At 40.5% G+C, this 16780-nt stretch overlaps 1 protein-coding gene across 1 annotated transcript in view; it reads left to right on the forward strand.

Annotated features, from left to right (window-relative positions):
- The first annotated feature begins 3670 nt into the window (after positions 1-3670).
- LOC110561586 (lysosomal Pro-X carboxypeptidase-like) overlaps positions 3671-16780 on the forward strand; it is a 63147-nt gene continuing 50037 nt past the window's right edge. Inside the window, exon 1 of the mRNA XM_021658067.2 lies at positions 3671-3812. Within this exon, the coding sequence (XP_021513742.1) occupies positions 3672-3812 (141 nt within the window). The 5' untranslated portion in view covers position 3671. The remainder of the gene's footprint in view (positions 3813-16780) is intronic.

The raw sequence follows: 16780 nt of genomic DNA on the forward strand, positions 1-16780 counted from the left end.
CAATCCAGCCCCGGGCTTATCTTGATAAGTGATCCAGACTCTTGACAAGGAAGGTTTGAGGGTACCATCAAAGAACCAAGATGAAGTACTTGCTGAGGGTGAAAGAGGTAGAAGAAGGTAGCTGAGTATCAGATAAAGCCATGTGACTAGTAACAGGAAAAAAACTGTAATTGCCCTCAGCAGTTCTATCTTAATTTATGGCATGCTTGTAGGTTCTGGACAGACATATAAAATGAATATACACACACACATTAAGCAGATATTTGTGTTTTCTTTCCTATGTTATGTAACACTCATTAAAATACTGTCAGTAGTTAAGTGTTCGAACTCTCTCATTTCAGTTATGGGGTACGACAAGACTGAATGTTAGGAGACTTTATGTATTATTCTGTAGGAAGGCCAGTGTGGTTTTGACTGTATGTGGGGTAGTTATATCACACTGGCAGAATTCTGACTTTCTAATTGACTTCACACACATATATACATACACACTCACTTAAAATAGTAAAACATAAATTTAAAAGTAATGTTGGGGCTGCTGAGGTGGCTTAGCAGGTAAAGACACTTCTTGCACAAGCCTGGTGACCTGGGTTTGATCCCTGGAAACCATGTAAAGAAGAAAAAATCAACTCCACAAAGTTTTTTAACCATGGCATGCAACCCTCCTCACATCTCTCTCTCAATAATAGTAAAATACTTTAATTTTTTCATAAATTTAAAATATTTCCTAAACATTTAATATGGGCATGTGTACATGTATATGTGTCTACGTGTATGCACAAGCGTGTACATTCATTAGTGCATGTACATACAGAGGTCAGAGGTTGATTTCAGGCTCCTTCCTTCCTTTCTAGATCGTGTCTTTTACTGAACTCAGAACTCTATTTATTTTATATTTTATTTTAATTTTGGCTAGAATGGTTGGGCTGTGAGCCAACAGGACCAGTCTATCTGCTTATTTCCAGAGCTGGAGTTACAGGTATGTGCTGTCACACCCAGATTTTTATGTGGGTGCTAGGGATCTGAACCTCATGCTTGAGCAAGTACTTACCAAACTTGACAGTTTCTACATTTACTTTATAAAGTATAAAAACAAAAAACAAAAACCCCAAACCTGTATTCCCAGCACTCAAGGAGGCAGAGGCAGGTGGATCTCTATGAATTTGAGGCCAGCCTGGTCTACAAAGTGAGTCCAGGACAACCAAGGCTACGCAGAGAAACCCTGCCTCAGAAACAACAACAAACCAGGGCTTGGTGTGGTGGTGCACAGTCCTGAATGATGTATGGGTCACCAAAAACATCAGGAAGGCATTAAAAACTTCCTAGGATAGAATGCAAACACGTGAGGATGGTTTTAAGATGGAAGTTTATAATCATCAATGCCTACATGTTGTAGAAAATGCTATTAATATTTATTTGTAATCCATATGATTACTATGGTGGTTATTATTTAACTCATTATCATATCAAGAAAAGACAAAGACACCTGTTAGATTTTTAATATGCCTATATACTGGAACTGGAAGAAACTAACCCCTAAGCTGTCTTTCACCTCCAAGCCCCACATCCCATGCCACTTGCTTTGATTATTGCTATCTGGGCTAACTCCCATCATAATTCCCATGAAAACTTGCTCTGCTTTTCATCTGGGTTGGCTCTCTCCATCACAGATCCTCAGAGCAAGCTCACCCCTGGCCACGTGGTTCTTCTATATGCTAACCCATGGTGACTCTGCTTCTTCTTCTTCTCCTCTTCTGTCTCTCCTTTCTTCTCATCCCCCTCCAGTGATCCTCCTGTCCTCCATGCCCTTAGCTCTACCTACCTCACTTCTGCTCAACCTGGGTATGTAGGCAACTTTATTTAGCCAACCAGGGATACTTTTGGAGGTAAAGTTACCCAGCATCACTTGGTATACATATGGTTTGCTCTTAGAAAAAGTAAGCGTATTTGGGGGCAAGCAATTAACACCTACATTTAAAAAAACAGGGAAAAAAATCAAGTAACTTAATGGTGGACTTAAGGTCTTAGAAAAGCAAGAATGAGGCCAATTTCAAATGAGCAGGTGGAAAGAGATACTGAAGATCAAGACAGAAACTAATGAAGTGGGAGTGAAGATAACAACACAGAAAGTAAGAAACAGAGAGTGGGTTCTTAGAAAAAAATAAGCATGACGTCAGAACCCATAGCCAAACTAACACAAAGATCAAGTTGCTAAAATTAATGTTAAAACATAACAGACAGCAATAAATTTCAGCGGATCATCAGAGCACACTTAGAAAACTTACATTCCAATAAAATGAAAAATCCAGAAGAAATGGATAAATTCATGGCAAAATGTGTCAAAGTCAAACCAAGAGAATGGAAACCATTTAAATAGATTTATAGTGAATACTGATATTAAAGCAGAAATAAAATCTCCCAATTAAAAAACATCCAGATCCAGATGGATTCAGAGCTGAACTCTACCATATCTTTAAAGATTCAGTGATCCTCATTATTTCATAAATTAGAGAAAGAAGAGTTACTAAACCCATTTTTTTACAGAACAGAATTACATTTTACTAAAACTTCATAAGCAGAAAACAAAATTGTAGTGCAATCATAGATACAAAGATGCTCAATAAAATATTTGCATACTTGTATACTTTCAAACTGAATTCCAGTACAGGGGTAAATATCATTTGGTGTGACCCAGTGGGCTTTATTCCAGGGATGCAAGGATGGCTTAGCATTCATGCATGCACGCAAGCACACACACATACTCACACACACACCAGCAAATGTGACATAGTCTATCAATAAACCCAAAGCCAGAAATTGCATTATCACTTCCATGAATTTAGAAAAGGCACTGGACAAAGTACAGCATCCTTACAGAAACTAATAGAAGGAATTTACTTCAAGGTAATAATAATAAAGGCTAAATACAACAAATCTATATCCAATATATAAATGCCCATCAGAGCATTTTCACTAAAGTCGGGGAGAAGGGCACTTTGGACCATTTTCTGTCAACTTGGCATAGACACAGGATCTGGGGGGCTTGTCGCTTGTGAGGTGCTAGGGTAAAGTACTTAGGGAAGAGGCCAGAAGGGCTGAGACTCCTCTTGGACCGGAGAGGCTAAGGGATTGAGGATTGATGAGAGGAGGCAAAGGGTGTAGAAGTAGGGGACATCAGGAAGGAAGGAGGGACTACTGTTGGAGGATGGATTCTGCCATCCTTGGCAAAGGAAGGAGGTTGAGTGAGGGGAGGTCACATCACGCTGTCACGTCTGGTGATGACTGCCTGTAAATTGCCACGGAATCTCTATTAGTGCCGGTAGGTAGGATCTGCCGACAGCAGAGACGTTGCAAATGAGGCTGAGGCGAGCACTTGCAACTTGGCAGCGACCAAGAGGTGATCTTAGGAGCCTGACCTGAAGGAGCAGTAGGCTTCCAGAAGCCTAGATAATGATGGGGCGGAGCCCTGGCTGCTTAAAGGCTGACTTGGAGTATGGCCAAAGGGAAGATGGGCTGGAAGAAGGATAGATGGCTTGAGAGGGATCCCCGGTGTTTGGCTTTTGGTTTCGCAAGGGAGTGTGCAGCCAGGAGCTGTGGGCTGGGCAGGCAGGCGCGCGCTTCTGCCGGTGGCCCTCTCGCCCTGCCACCCGCCCTGCTGGCCAGCCTGAGCCATGGGCGGCCTGGCTTTCCTGCTCCTGCCTTTTCTGGCACCTGTGGCAGCCCTAAGGGCCCTCTCCAACTTAAACGTGGAAACCTCCACACCACAACCTAAAGAGGCCAGTAACTACTCAGTCTATTACTTCGACCAGAAGGTAATGGAGGTTGGGGGATCGAGGTCCTATATTCCAACCACTATCATCTAGAGAATACAGTCTATTCTCAGACACAAAAGGCCACCCTGAAACCCAGACGTCTTAACGCCTAGGACCTGTTCCGCCTTTCACTCACAGTTTACAGAAGCCAGACCTTCAAATTTCTCCTCCCACGGATCTCTTACTCAATGTAGCCCCTCCCCCACCAACGGAAATGTATTCTCTCACAGTTCTAGAGGTCAGGCCCCCAATACTTTTGATTTTTGCTTGTCTGTAGCTGGCTGGCCGCTACTAACCCTGCTCCCAGACAAAGTGACTCAACCTGAAACTCTAAACGGACTTTAGAATTAAAAGTTCTGGCCCCTAGTTTGGGCTAGCAATTCTTCCTTTGCTCCGTGGCAGCCCCTAATCATGAATTCTAATACCTTTTTCCTCTGAGTTAATTCAGAATATTAATCAAATCTAGAGTATGAGCCTTTCCTCTCTGTAGCAGGGCAAGTTGACTTTTTGACCATTTAATACATTTTTGACAGTATCTCTTCCCTAACCCTGAACACATGAAGCTTGGGCTCATAATAGGGGTTAAAGGTCTGTGTGCAAGTCTTAGGGGGGTATGATACTAGGTCTCAGGCTTGTAACTTGAGATTAGGCTTTCATGAAAAGCTTTATGGATGCTTTGTGCTTGGCTTCAGGCATGGAACCATTTTTCCACAAGTCTGAATGGAAGAGGATCTCAGGTCCTGTGACAAAGGGGTCCTAATAATTCTGCATTTCTATGAGTTCAAAGAAAGATAGCCATGCGTGTGGGAGACACTGGGATTAGAAAGAGTGCTGGCTCCAATCACGAGGAGTCAGACCAAGACTCCTCCCTGCTAACTCTATTCTTGGACAGCTCACTGTTAGTTCCTCCCTCGTCGTGTTGGTGATTAAATAAGAACTGATACGTTTCTAAGCAGTGAAGCTTAGTTCTCTTTGAATGGGCACTTATCAATGACGGTTTATAGACCTATGTTAAGTTTGAGTAGGACTGTGGGATGGAGGCATGACATGCACTTCCAGAATGATTTATGGGGAGCAATTTTTAATTCAGAAACTTTGAACTGACAAAGGAGAGGAAATGTTTTACTTTCACAAGAAGTACCAGAAAAAAGTTCTCTCCTGGGGCAACTGCTTCAAGCCTTTCGGCAGGCATAGTTTCTGCCTTTGCAAAACACCAGTGTGTGTTCTACATTTTATACATTACTGGGGAAATGAAGGACTCTTTGGGGGAGCCATCCCCAAGGGAAGACAGCTGGATGCGTGGTGTATGTTGGAGGCCTAGAACCCCTTCTCTCCCTGACCTCTTTTTGTCAGGAATGTTCTGCATTTATTCATTTTATTGGGGTGGGGTTGTTTGTTCGGCATCCTATTACTAAAAGTTAAACTGAGAGAAGAACTGTTGGGCTAGATAATCTCTAAAATCCCTTTGAGAATGATGAAAAGAAGCTGTAAGAAAATGACAAAAAATTCAGACTTCATTTCTACTTATATTTCTTCGTTGTAATTTTGTTCGTCTGTCACATCACTCTTTAGAAATGGAATCTGATACTATATCAGTTTTCACTTTTGGTGGTTTGCAAAATCTGGTTCAACTCAGCAATCTTCGTGCACTGGTTTAGATTTAGTTTTTGCTTTAGGTCATAGAGTCCATATGTCTATTTATGATCATAATAGTAAATTTTCTTAAGTTAACTATAATTGAGGTTTATCACATTTTACAGAAAAATTTGTATATATATATATGTTGCACACTCAGTAGTTGTCTATTTGTGGTCTCTATTTTTAGATAGTACTGCTTTGGAGTTAAAAATTAACCCCATGTTATTTTTTTTTAATGGAGCACATGAAATATATTTATGATATCTCTTTACTACACCTTTTCAGGCAGTACCTGGAATTAAACTCAGATCTTGTGTAGGCTAGAAAAAAAATATGAGAGCTAGCTTTAATTGTCCAGTTTCCACAACTTAAAATCACCCGGAAAGAGAGTCTCAATGAGGTATTGTCTGCATTAGGTTGGTCTATGGTGTGTCTGTGGTGTGGGCTGGTGCCTTAGTTAATTAATTGATATGGGAAGACCCAGCCCATCGTGGGTGGCAGCATTCCCTAGACAGAGGGGCCTAACTCTGTATGCTTTGAAAAGTGGCGCTGAGCACAGGCAAGTGAACAGGTGTCCGCTCATTTCGTCTGCTGTTGGCTGTGGGTTCGGTGTGACTAGCCGTTTGAAGTGCCTGTCTTGACTTCCCCACGCTGGTCGACCATAACCTGGTGGTATAAGCTGCAACAATGTCCTTTCTCTTCTAAATTGCTTTTTATCAGAGCAATGGCAGTGAAAGCAAGACAGCAAGCATTCCAAAACTGAGCCACATCCCAGCTATTGGTTTTTCTTTGAGACAGAATCTTTCTGTATAGCTGAGCATGGCCTTGAACTTGCCATGTGGCTTACTGTGTCCACAAACTTAAGGTCTTTCTGACTCCCACTCCTGTCATAACCTCTTGGGTGCTGAAATTACAGGCATACACTCTCTTTCTCAACTTTATTTTGTCTTTTAATAATAAAATTATTATTATAGTTATAGTTGGTTTCTGTTTGAGGTTTTGCTTTTTATTAAATTTGAAAATGGCTTCTTTGCCTGTCATGATATCCATCCAGGTAACCAAACTAGTCCTAGAGGTCTTTATATGCACAGAAAAGATGTTTTATGGAGTAGCTCCTATAAAAAGATATAATCCTTGCTTTGTCCCTCCCCTGCTTAGAAACCCTTTATAACTTAAAACATTATATATATATGCGTACAGATGCTTTTTCTGTGTATATGTCTTTGCCCATTTATTTGCCTGTAACTGAGGAAGTCAAGAGAGAGCATCAGATCTCCTGGAACCAACGTTACAAATATTTGTGAAATGACATATAGGTGCTAGGAACTGAACTCAAGACTTTTGGAAGAGCAGCCTATGCTCCTAACTGATGAGTAATCTCTACATTCCCCCCCCCCCTTTTTTTTTTCCCAGAATAAAGTCCAAACCCTTTGGCATAAAATATCTTGTTCCTCACCATGCAATTCCAGCTTAATGCGCTGCTCTGGGCTTCTGTTCCCACGCATTGATAGTTTAGCATCATGGAATATAAGCTCCCTTGCATTTTACTATTTGAGAAAGTCTGTCTGGAATACCATTCATATTTTCTATGTTTGCCATTTTTTTTAAATAACATGTCCTTCTATCTCAGTTGAAATGCTGTTCTTTTGTGAAATATTCTTTTGACTTTAGGGCGATATGACTGGTCTTGTTTCATTTTGTATTCTTAGTATTTTATATGTATCCTTCCAGCTTGATAGCATCCTCGTGGTACCTAGAAGAGTGTATAAAAAATGTAAGAGGTTTCTGTTCCCAATTTTAAAGGAAGGTTGAGAAATAGGTGATGAGTGCCATGATTGCCACAAAGGTGAATAGAAAAAGCCCCGGAAACAGTCAAAGCAGCAGCTGAGGGACAGGCAGGATAGAGACTTCAGAAAGAGGAGATGAGTAAATGCAAAAAGATAAAAATCAAAGGTTTCTGGACACTTTCCATCCTTACAAATGGACACTGGAAGAACTAAGAAATCTGGAAAAAAGTCACTTATTCATCACGTGGGGGATTGCACTAACACCATCTAAGCCTCTGCCGTCATTGCCATCCCATCATTTGCCACCCTTAGCTAGAGTAGAGTATCTTGTTGGAGCCTTGTTGTACATTGAAGAATAAAAAAGGCGGGGGCCGGAGAGATGGCTCAGAGGTTAACAGCGCGGGCTGCTCTCCCAGAGCTCCTGAGTTCAATTAACAGCCACCACATGGTGGCTCACCACTTCTGTAATGAGATCTGGTGCCCTCTTCTGGCGTGCATGTGTATATGCAGACAGAACATTGTAAACGTAATAAAGAAATGAATCTTTTTTTTTTTTTTTTTCAATGCAGTTTATTCAGAAACCTTGAACAATCCTCGGACCCTGGGGAAAGCCAGCCCACAGCTTAAATAGCCTCTGGGTAGCCAACCCAGGCGTGCCACGTGGGTAATGCAGATAGGTCCACATACATGGAAGCAAGCCAGATCCTAAGTCTTAGCCAAATGAGGAATTGTTCCTGACAGAGAGCACTCACCATCGGGAAGGTGGAAGGCGGAAACCAGCTCCATCTTTAAGGCATAGCATTCCGCAGCTCTCTACAGTTCCCCCTTTTTGTTTTAGACGCATCAGGCAAGAGTAGAGGTCTGATCTCTGATACTAGAAGTAAATTGGGACTTTGTACCGATGTTCGTTTAGGTGTAAGAAATGAATCTTAAAGAATAAAAAAGCATAAGATAGAAAATAAATTGTTAGTATAACAAAGGGAGTGAGTCAATGACTAAAGGGCACTAATATAGCAAGGTTACCACTATTTAATTGATGTAAATACGTTTATTTTTCTATTGACATAACACTTTCAATAAAAATGTAATTAATTTATTTAACTTTTAATTAACTATTCTTGATCTTTGATGCCAGGCCTCATGTACCCCAGGCTGGCCTCAAACCCACCATGTAGCTGAGGATGACCTCAGCCTCCTACATGCACTACCATGCCACACTCCTGTTTTTGATTATCTCTTTTCATTCCATTTTCAAAGTTTCATTTGAAACATTTCATTCCAAACGTTGATTTAGTAGAAATGTGTGATTTCTTTTACTTGCCCTAAGTAAATCAGGAGAGCAGAGGAAGGATGTGGCAGGTCATTTGGGCGCATCAAGGCTTCAGGACCCTGTGACGCTGGAGTCATAAAGGGCTCCCAGGGGTGCTTGGCTTATGATTACATCATCTCACTGGTTGCTGCTTTCCTTTCCACTTCAAGTCTGCAGGCTAGAACGAGTCCTGACTTCACTGTTAGCAGGAATCCACAGGTGGGCTGGCAGGCAGAATTTCTTCTTGCTGAGTAGAGGTCTATGCTCCAGTTAGGCCTTAAAGATGGATCAGATGCGGCCTTCTCGATTTGGAGAGGGTATTGTGCTCGAGTCAAAGCACGCTGACGTATATGCTAACCTACTCCACTCCAAAACAAGACCACAATAATAATGCCTTCAGAGAAATATCCAAAACTGTGTTTGACCAAATATCTGCTTACCATAACATACCCATATTGGCAGATAAAACTAACACCTACCAAAATTGTTAGATTTAAATGTGGTAACACTTGAAAGCAAACACCATCCCTGGAACATGGAAGGAATTTAAAAGAACTTAATAAAGACTTGCTTCCCGGGGCTGGAGAGATGGCTCAGTGGTTAAGAGCACTGTCTGCCCTTCCAAAGGACCCGGGTTCAATTCTCAGCACCCACACAACTGTCTATACCACCAATTCCAAGGGATCTGACACCTTCGCACTAATGCACATAAAATAAAAAAGTAAATAAAATAATTTAAAAAAAAAAAGACTTGCTTCCCCCACTCCCTCAATAGCCTAAAATCTCCGCAGTGGTTTATACTTTTCTCTCATTAATTAATTAATTAATTTTACAAATTACTTTATTCACTTTGTATCCCAGCTGTAGACCCCCCCCCCCCTCATCCCCTCCTAATCCCATTTTCCCTCATCTCCTTCTATGCCCATCCCCAAGTCCACTGGTAGGGGAGGTCCTCCTCCCCTTTCATCTGACCCTAGCTTATCAGGTCTCATCAGGACTAGCTGCATTGTTTTCCTCTGTGGCCTGGTAAGGCTGTTCCATCAGAGGGGGAGGTGATCAAGGAGCTAGCCAATGAGTTCATGTCAGAGATGGTCCCTGTTCCCCTTACTAGGATACCTACTTGGAGACTGAGCTGCCTTGCATTACATCTGTGCAAGGTTTCTAGGTTATCTCCATGCATGATCCTTGGTTGGAGTATCAGTATCAGAAAATACCCTAGTGCCAAATTTTTAGGTTCTATTGCTCTCCTTGTGGAGCTCTTGTCCCCTCCAGGTCTTTCTATCTCCCCCCCTGTTTCATAAGATTCCCTGCACGCTGCCCAAAGTTTGGATATGAGTCTCAGCATCTGCTTTGATATCTTGCTGGGTAGATCTTTCAAAGGCCTTCTGTGATAACTCCTGTACTATACCCTGCTTTCTTCCTCTTACGATGTCTGTCCTGTTTGCCTTTCTGAGTGATGATTGATCATCTTACCTGGCGTCCTCTTCCTTGCTTCTTTAGGTGTAGAGATTTTAGTATGTTTATCCTATATTATCTGTCTAAAATCCACTTATAAGTGAGTATTTACCATGTGTGTCTTTCTGCTTCTGGGATACCTCACTCAGGATGATCTTTCTAGATCCCACTGTTTGCCTGCAAATTTCATGATTTCCTTGTTTTTAATTGCTGTGTAGTATTCCATTGTGTAAATGTACCACAATTTCTATATCCATTCTTCAACTGAGGGGCATCTGGGTTGTTTCCAGAGTCTGGCTATTACAAATAAAGCTGCTATGAACATGGTTGAACAAATATCCTTGTTGTGTACTTGAGCATATTTTGGATATATGCCTACGAGTAGTATAGTTGGATCTTGAGGAAGCACTAGTCCTAATTGTCTGAGAAAGCGCCATATTGATTTCCAAAGTGGTTGTACAAGTTCACATTCCCACCAGCAATGGAGGAGGGTTCCCCTTTCTCCATATCTTCTTCAACATGTGATGTCACTTGAGTTTTTGATCTTAGCCATTCTAATGGGTGTAAGGTGAAATCTCAGGTTTGTTTTGATTTTCATCTCCCTGATGACTAAGGACATTGAGCGTTTTTTGTTTTTTGTTTTTATTTTTTACAGTTCATTTACTTTGTATCCCAGCTGTAGACCCCTTCCTCATTCCCTCCCAATTCCACCCTTCCTCCCTCTTCTACTCCCTGATCCTCTCTAAGTCCACTGATAGGGGAGGTCCTTCTACCCTTCCATCTGACCCTAGTTTATCAGGTCTCATCAGGACTGGCTGCAATGTCCACCCTGTATTTTAGCTAGGCCGTTCCTCCCATGGAGGATAGGGAGGTCAAAGAGCCAGTCACTGAGTTCATGTCAGAGACAGTCCCTGTTCCCCTTACTAGGGAACCAACTTGGACACTGAGCTGCCATGGGCTACATCCGAGCAGGGGTTCTAGGTTATATCGATGCATGGGCGTTGAACATTTCTTTAAGTGTTTCTCTGCCATTTGATATTCCTCTATTAAGAATTCTCTGTTCAGCTCTGTTCCCTGTTTTTATAATTGGATTACTTGATTTGTTGGTGTTTAACTTCTTCAGTTCTTTATATATTCTGGATATTAGCCCTCCCTCTGTCAGATATAGGGTTGGTGAAGATCCTTTCCCAGTCTGTAGGCTGTTGTTTTGCTCTGACGATAGAACCTTTTCAGTTTTATGAGGTCCCATTTATTGATTGTTGATCTTAGAGCTGGTGCTGTTGGTGCTCTGTCCAGGAAATTGTCTCCTGTGTCAATGAGTTTCAGGTCTTCCCCACTTTTTTTTCTAACAGGTTTAGTGTGTCTGGTTTCATGTTGAGGTCTTTGATCTACTTGGACTTTATTAGTCTTTTGCAGGGTAATAAATATGGATCTATTTGCATTTTCTACATGCAGACATCCGGTTAGGCCAGCACCATTTGTTGAAGATGCTGACTTTTTTCCATTGTATGGTTTTGGCTTCTTTGTCAAAAATCAAGCATCTGCAGGTGTGTGGGTCTATTTCTGGGTCTTCTATTCAATTTCTTGATCCACCATTCTGTTTCTATGCCAGTACCATGCAGTTTTTATTACTATTGCTCTGTAGTACAGCTTGAGAACAACAGATGATCTGTTGTTGTACAGGATCGTTTGGGAATTCTGGGTTTTTTGTTTTTCCATATGAAGTTGAGAATTGTTCTTTCAAAGTCTGAAAATAATTGTGTTGGTATTTTGATGGGAATTGCATTGAATATGTAGATTCCTTTTGGCAGGATGGCCATTTTCACTATGTTAATCTTACTGATCCATGAGCATGGGAGATCTTTCCATCTGATATCTTCTTTAATTTCTTTCTTCAAAGACTTGAAGTTGTTTTTTTTTTTTTTTTTTTTTTTCAAACAGGTCTTTCACTTGCTTGGTTAGAGTCACACCAAGGTACAATATGTTATTAGTGGCTATTGTAAAGGGTGTTGTTTCTCTAATTTCTTTCTCAGCCTTTTGTCTTTCATATAAAGGAGGGCTCCTGATTTTTTTTTAAATTAATTTTGTATCCAGTCACTCTGAAGGAGTTCTCTGGTTGAATTTTTGGGGTCACTCATGTATACTAACATATCATCTGCAAATAGGGAAACTTCGATTTCTTCCTTTCCAATTTGTATCCCATTGATCTCCTTTAGTTGTCTTATTGCTCTGGCTAGAACTTCAAGTACTATGTTGAAGAGATATGGAGAGGGTGGGCAGCTTTGTCTTGTCCCTGATTTCAGTTGGATTGATTTAAGTATCTCTCCATTTAGTTTGATGTTGGGTATAGGCCATATATTGTCTTTATTATGTTTTAGTATGTTCTTTGTATCCCTGATCTCGCCAAGACTTTAAACATGAATGAGTGTCAAATGCTTTTTCAGCTTCTGAGGAGATGATCATATGGTTTTCCTCCTTCAGTTTGTTTATATGGTAGATTACATTGATAGATTTCTGTATATTGAACCACCCCTGCATGCCTGGGATAAAGCCTGTTTGGTTATGGTGGATGATGTCTTTTATGTGTTCTTGGATTTGGTTTGTAAGTATTTTATTATTTTTACATCAATGTTCATAAAAGAGATGGGTCTGAGGTTCTCTTTTTTTTGTTGGATCTTTGTTTGATTTGGGTATCAAGGTGACTGTGGCTTCATTGGATGAGTTTGGTAATGTTCCTCTGGTTCTATTTTGTGGAATAGTTTGAAGAGAATTGTAGTCAGCTCTTCTTTGAAAGTCTGGTAGAATTTCGTGCTGAAATTATCTGGCCCTGGGCTTTCTTTCTTTCTTTTTTCTTTTTTTTTTTTGGAAGGGAGACTTTTGATGACTGCTTCTATTTCCTTGGGGGATATAGGACTATTCAATCTATTTACATGATTTTCATTTTATTTTGGTTAATGGAATCTATCAAGAAAATTGTGCATTTCATTTAGATTTTTAAATTTTGTGGCATATAGGCTTTTGTAGTAAGACCTGATGATTGTTTGGATTTCCTCAGTCTGTCATGTTTCCTTTTTCATTTCTGATTTTGTTGATTTAGATAGTTTCTCTCTGCCTTTTAGTTAGTTTGCATAAGGGTTTGTCTATCTTTTTGATTTTCTTAAAAAACCAGCTCTTGGTCTCATTGAGTCTTTGAATTTATTTCTTTGTTTTTAATTCATTGATTTTTTTTTTTTTTAGCTCCGAGTTTGATTATTTTCCATTATCTACTCCTTCTGGGTGTGTTTGTGTCGTTAAGTTGCTTGTATGAAATGTCTCAGACTTCTTTCTGGGGGCACTTAGTGCTATGAACTTTCCTCTTAGCCCTGCTTTCATTGTGTCCCATAGCTTTGTGTAAGTTTGCCTTCATTTTCATTGAATTTTAGGAAGTCTCTAATTTCTTTTTTCATTTCTTCCCTGACCAAGCTGTCACTGAGTAGTGAGTTGTTTAGTTTCCATGTGTATGTAGGCTTTTTGTTATTTAGGCCGTGGTGGTCTGGATAGGATTCAAGGGATTTTTTTCAATATTCTTGTTATCTGTTGAGGCTTTTTGCCTGACTATATGATCAATTTTGTGGGAAAGTTCCATGAGGTGCTGAAAAGAAGGTATATTCTTGAGTTTGGGTGGAAAGTTCTGTAGGCATCTATTAGGTCCATTTGATTTAGGACCTCTGTAAGTGTCATTATTTCCCTATTAAGCTTCTGTCTAGATGATCTGTCCCTTGGTGAGAGTGGAATGTTGAAGTCTCCCACTATTAAGGTTTTGGGATCGATATGTGATTTAAGCTTTAATAATGTTTCATTTACAAATCTAGGTGCTCTTGTATTTGGGGCACAGATGTTCAGAATTGTGGTGTCCTCCTGGTGGATTTTTCCTTTGATGAGAATGAAGTGCCCCTCCTCATCTTTGTTGGTTGAGAATCTATTTAATTAGATATTAGGGTAGCTATCCCCACTTGTTTTCTGGGTCCGTTTGCTTGAAAAACATTTTTCCTGCCTTTTACTCTGAGGTAGTGTTTATCTTTGTGGCAAAGGTGTGTTTCTTGGATGCAGCAGAATGTTGGACCCTGTTTCAGCAACCATTTTGTTAGTCTGTGTTTTTTTATTGGAGAGCTGAGTCTGTTGATGTTGATGGATAATAGTGACCAATGAATGTTAGTTCCTTTTATTGTGGAGTTGGTGGTGTTACTGTGATTCATTGTTTTCTTTTGATTCTTTGCTGTGAAGTTATCTATATTGTGTGTTTTCTTGGATGTAGTTGTTTTCTTTGGATTGGAGTTTTCTTTCTAGTATCTTCTGTAGGGCTGGGTTGCTATGTAGATATTGATTAAGTTTAGTTTTGTCATGGAATATTTTGTTTTCTCCATCTCTGTTGATTGAAAGCTTTGCTGGGTATAGTAGTCTGGTTGGCATCTGCATGAGTCTGCATGACCTCTGCCCAGGCCCTCTGGCTTTCATATTTCTGTTGAGAAATCTGGTGTGATTCAGTGGAGTCTACCTTTATATGTTACTTGGCTTTTTTCTCTTGCTGCTTTTAATATTTTTTCTTTGTTCTGTGGATTAGTGTTTTGACTATTATGTGCCGTGAGGATTTTCTTCTCTGGTCTAGTCTATTTGGTGTTCTGTAGGCCTCTTGTATGTTAATGGACATCTCTTTCTTTTAAGTTGGGAAATTTTTCTTCTATGATTTTCTTGAAAATATTTTCTGGACCTTGAAGCCTGGAATCTTCTTTTTCATCTATTCCTATTATTGTTAGATTTTGTCTTTTCATGGCATCCTTGATTTTTTGGATGTTTTGAGTTTGGAACTTTTCCGATTTTACTTGAGAGATGTTTCAATTTCTGCAATTGTATCTTCAGCACCTGAGATTCTCTCTTCCATCTCTTATATTCCATCTCTTGTGTTCTGTTGGTGATACTTACCTTTGTGGTTTCTGATCTTTTCTCTAAGTTCTCCAGCTCCAAGGTTTTCTCTATTTGTGTTTTCATCATTAATTCTAATTCTGTTTTCATGTCTTGCACCATTTCCTTCATCTGTTTGAATGTGGATTCCTGTCCTTCCATGATGGCCTCTATTTTTTTTATTCATTTCCTCTTTATTTGCCTCTATTTGTGTGGCTATTTCTTTGAGAGTTTTGTTTGTTTCCTCTTTATGTGCCTCTAATAACTGGATAATCATAGCTTTAAAAACATTTACCTGTGTTTCTGATTAATTAAAATGTCCATTGATTTGGGAGGTTGCTGGTGAAGCCATGATGTCTTGATTTTTGTTGAATGTGTTTTTATGCCAACCTCTAGCCATCTGCTTATCTGTAACCTTCGCTGTTTGTTCCTGGAGTCTGTATTTCAGACTGGGTCAGTATGTCTGTGGTGTCTGGAGTATTATTCAGGAAGATGAGAGAGGTTCACCAGATCGAGAGTATATGTTGGTGTTTCAGCTATAGCTAAGGGAGGAAGGTTGTGGGTGTGTTCATGGAAGTGTGCCTTGAGGGACAGGGTGCTAGAGTGTGTAGATGCCTGGAAGAGTGGGTCTTAAGCGCAAGAAGGGGTGCTGGCACTGTTCACAGACACAATGCTTATGTGCAGGTGCCCCTCAGTGGCCTACAGGCCTGTTGTACTGTACTCTCCTCCTGGTATTCAGATCTGTCTGGGCTCCAGGAATTGTTTGCTTGGATTCCACTAGTCGACCCACAGATCAGGGGCTTCAATGTTGAGAACTCTGTCCCAAGGAACCCTATGTTGTGCACAGCAGGGGTGTGGGTGGGAGGGATCTGATATCTGCCTTCTAGTGTAGAGGGACCCTGGATCTGGGGCTCTTACTTGAAGGCACACTTCCTAGCTTGTTTGGAAGCACAGGGCTTAATTGGAAAGCACAGGGCTTCCACCTGTTCTCTGTTCTCAGATTTTGGGCCCCCAGGGGCAAATGAGAGTTTAGGAGATCCATCAGCTTAGTGGTGTCTACTGTTTGCCTGCCTGGTACCTGGGACAATCACCTTTGCTGTCTCAGTCACAGAGCACGGAGGCTCCCACTTGGGCTGGTCACAGCCGCCTACAGAAGCACAAAAGGCTCAAATAGTGAAATCAATCTTAAGTAAAAATTAATCGCAGCATTTGACTTCAGATTATACTAGTGAGGCATAGTAACAAACCCAGCATGACACTGGCACAAAAGCAGGCACACAGGCACATGCAATAAAACAAAGGACCTATAAATAAACACATGACTGTAGACATTTGTGTTTTGACAAATGCTCCAAAAAATGTTTGTTGGATGAAACACAACCTGATTAACAAATAGTTCTGGAAAAAAATTAGATATCGCAAACAAAAGAGTAAAACTAGATTCATATTTTCTGCCAAGAACAAAAATCAAGATGGATCAAAGGCCTTAATATAATACTGACACACTGACACTGGCAAAGGAATCCACAGAGAAAACACTTCAAAATGCAGGCACATGTCAGGACTTTTTAAAGCCTCCTAGCACAGAAAAGATTCCCAAGAGCTGACAACTGGGACTCCATGGTATTTAAAAGCTTCCTGATGCAACTTGATGTATTAGGGTGGTTGGTGGGGGTGTAGGTTTCCCTTTCTGAGGGGTAGAAGAGGGGGGTCACAGGAGGAAAGATGGAGGGAGGATGAGACCAGGAGGAGAGTAGAGAGGGGGATACTATCGGGATGTAAAGTGAATAAAAAAATTTTAAAAAATCATTAAAAAGGCAATAAACTTTAGCATAAAAGAC

Source organism: Meriones unguiculatus, chromosome 14 (assembly GCF_030254825.1).
Source record: "Meriones unguiculatus strain TT.TT164.6M chromosome 14, Bangor_MerUng_6.1, whole genome shotgun sequence".
NCBI lineage: Eukaryota > Metazoa > Chordata > Mammalia > Rodentia > Muridae > Meriones > Meriones unguiculatus.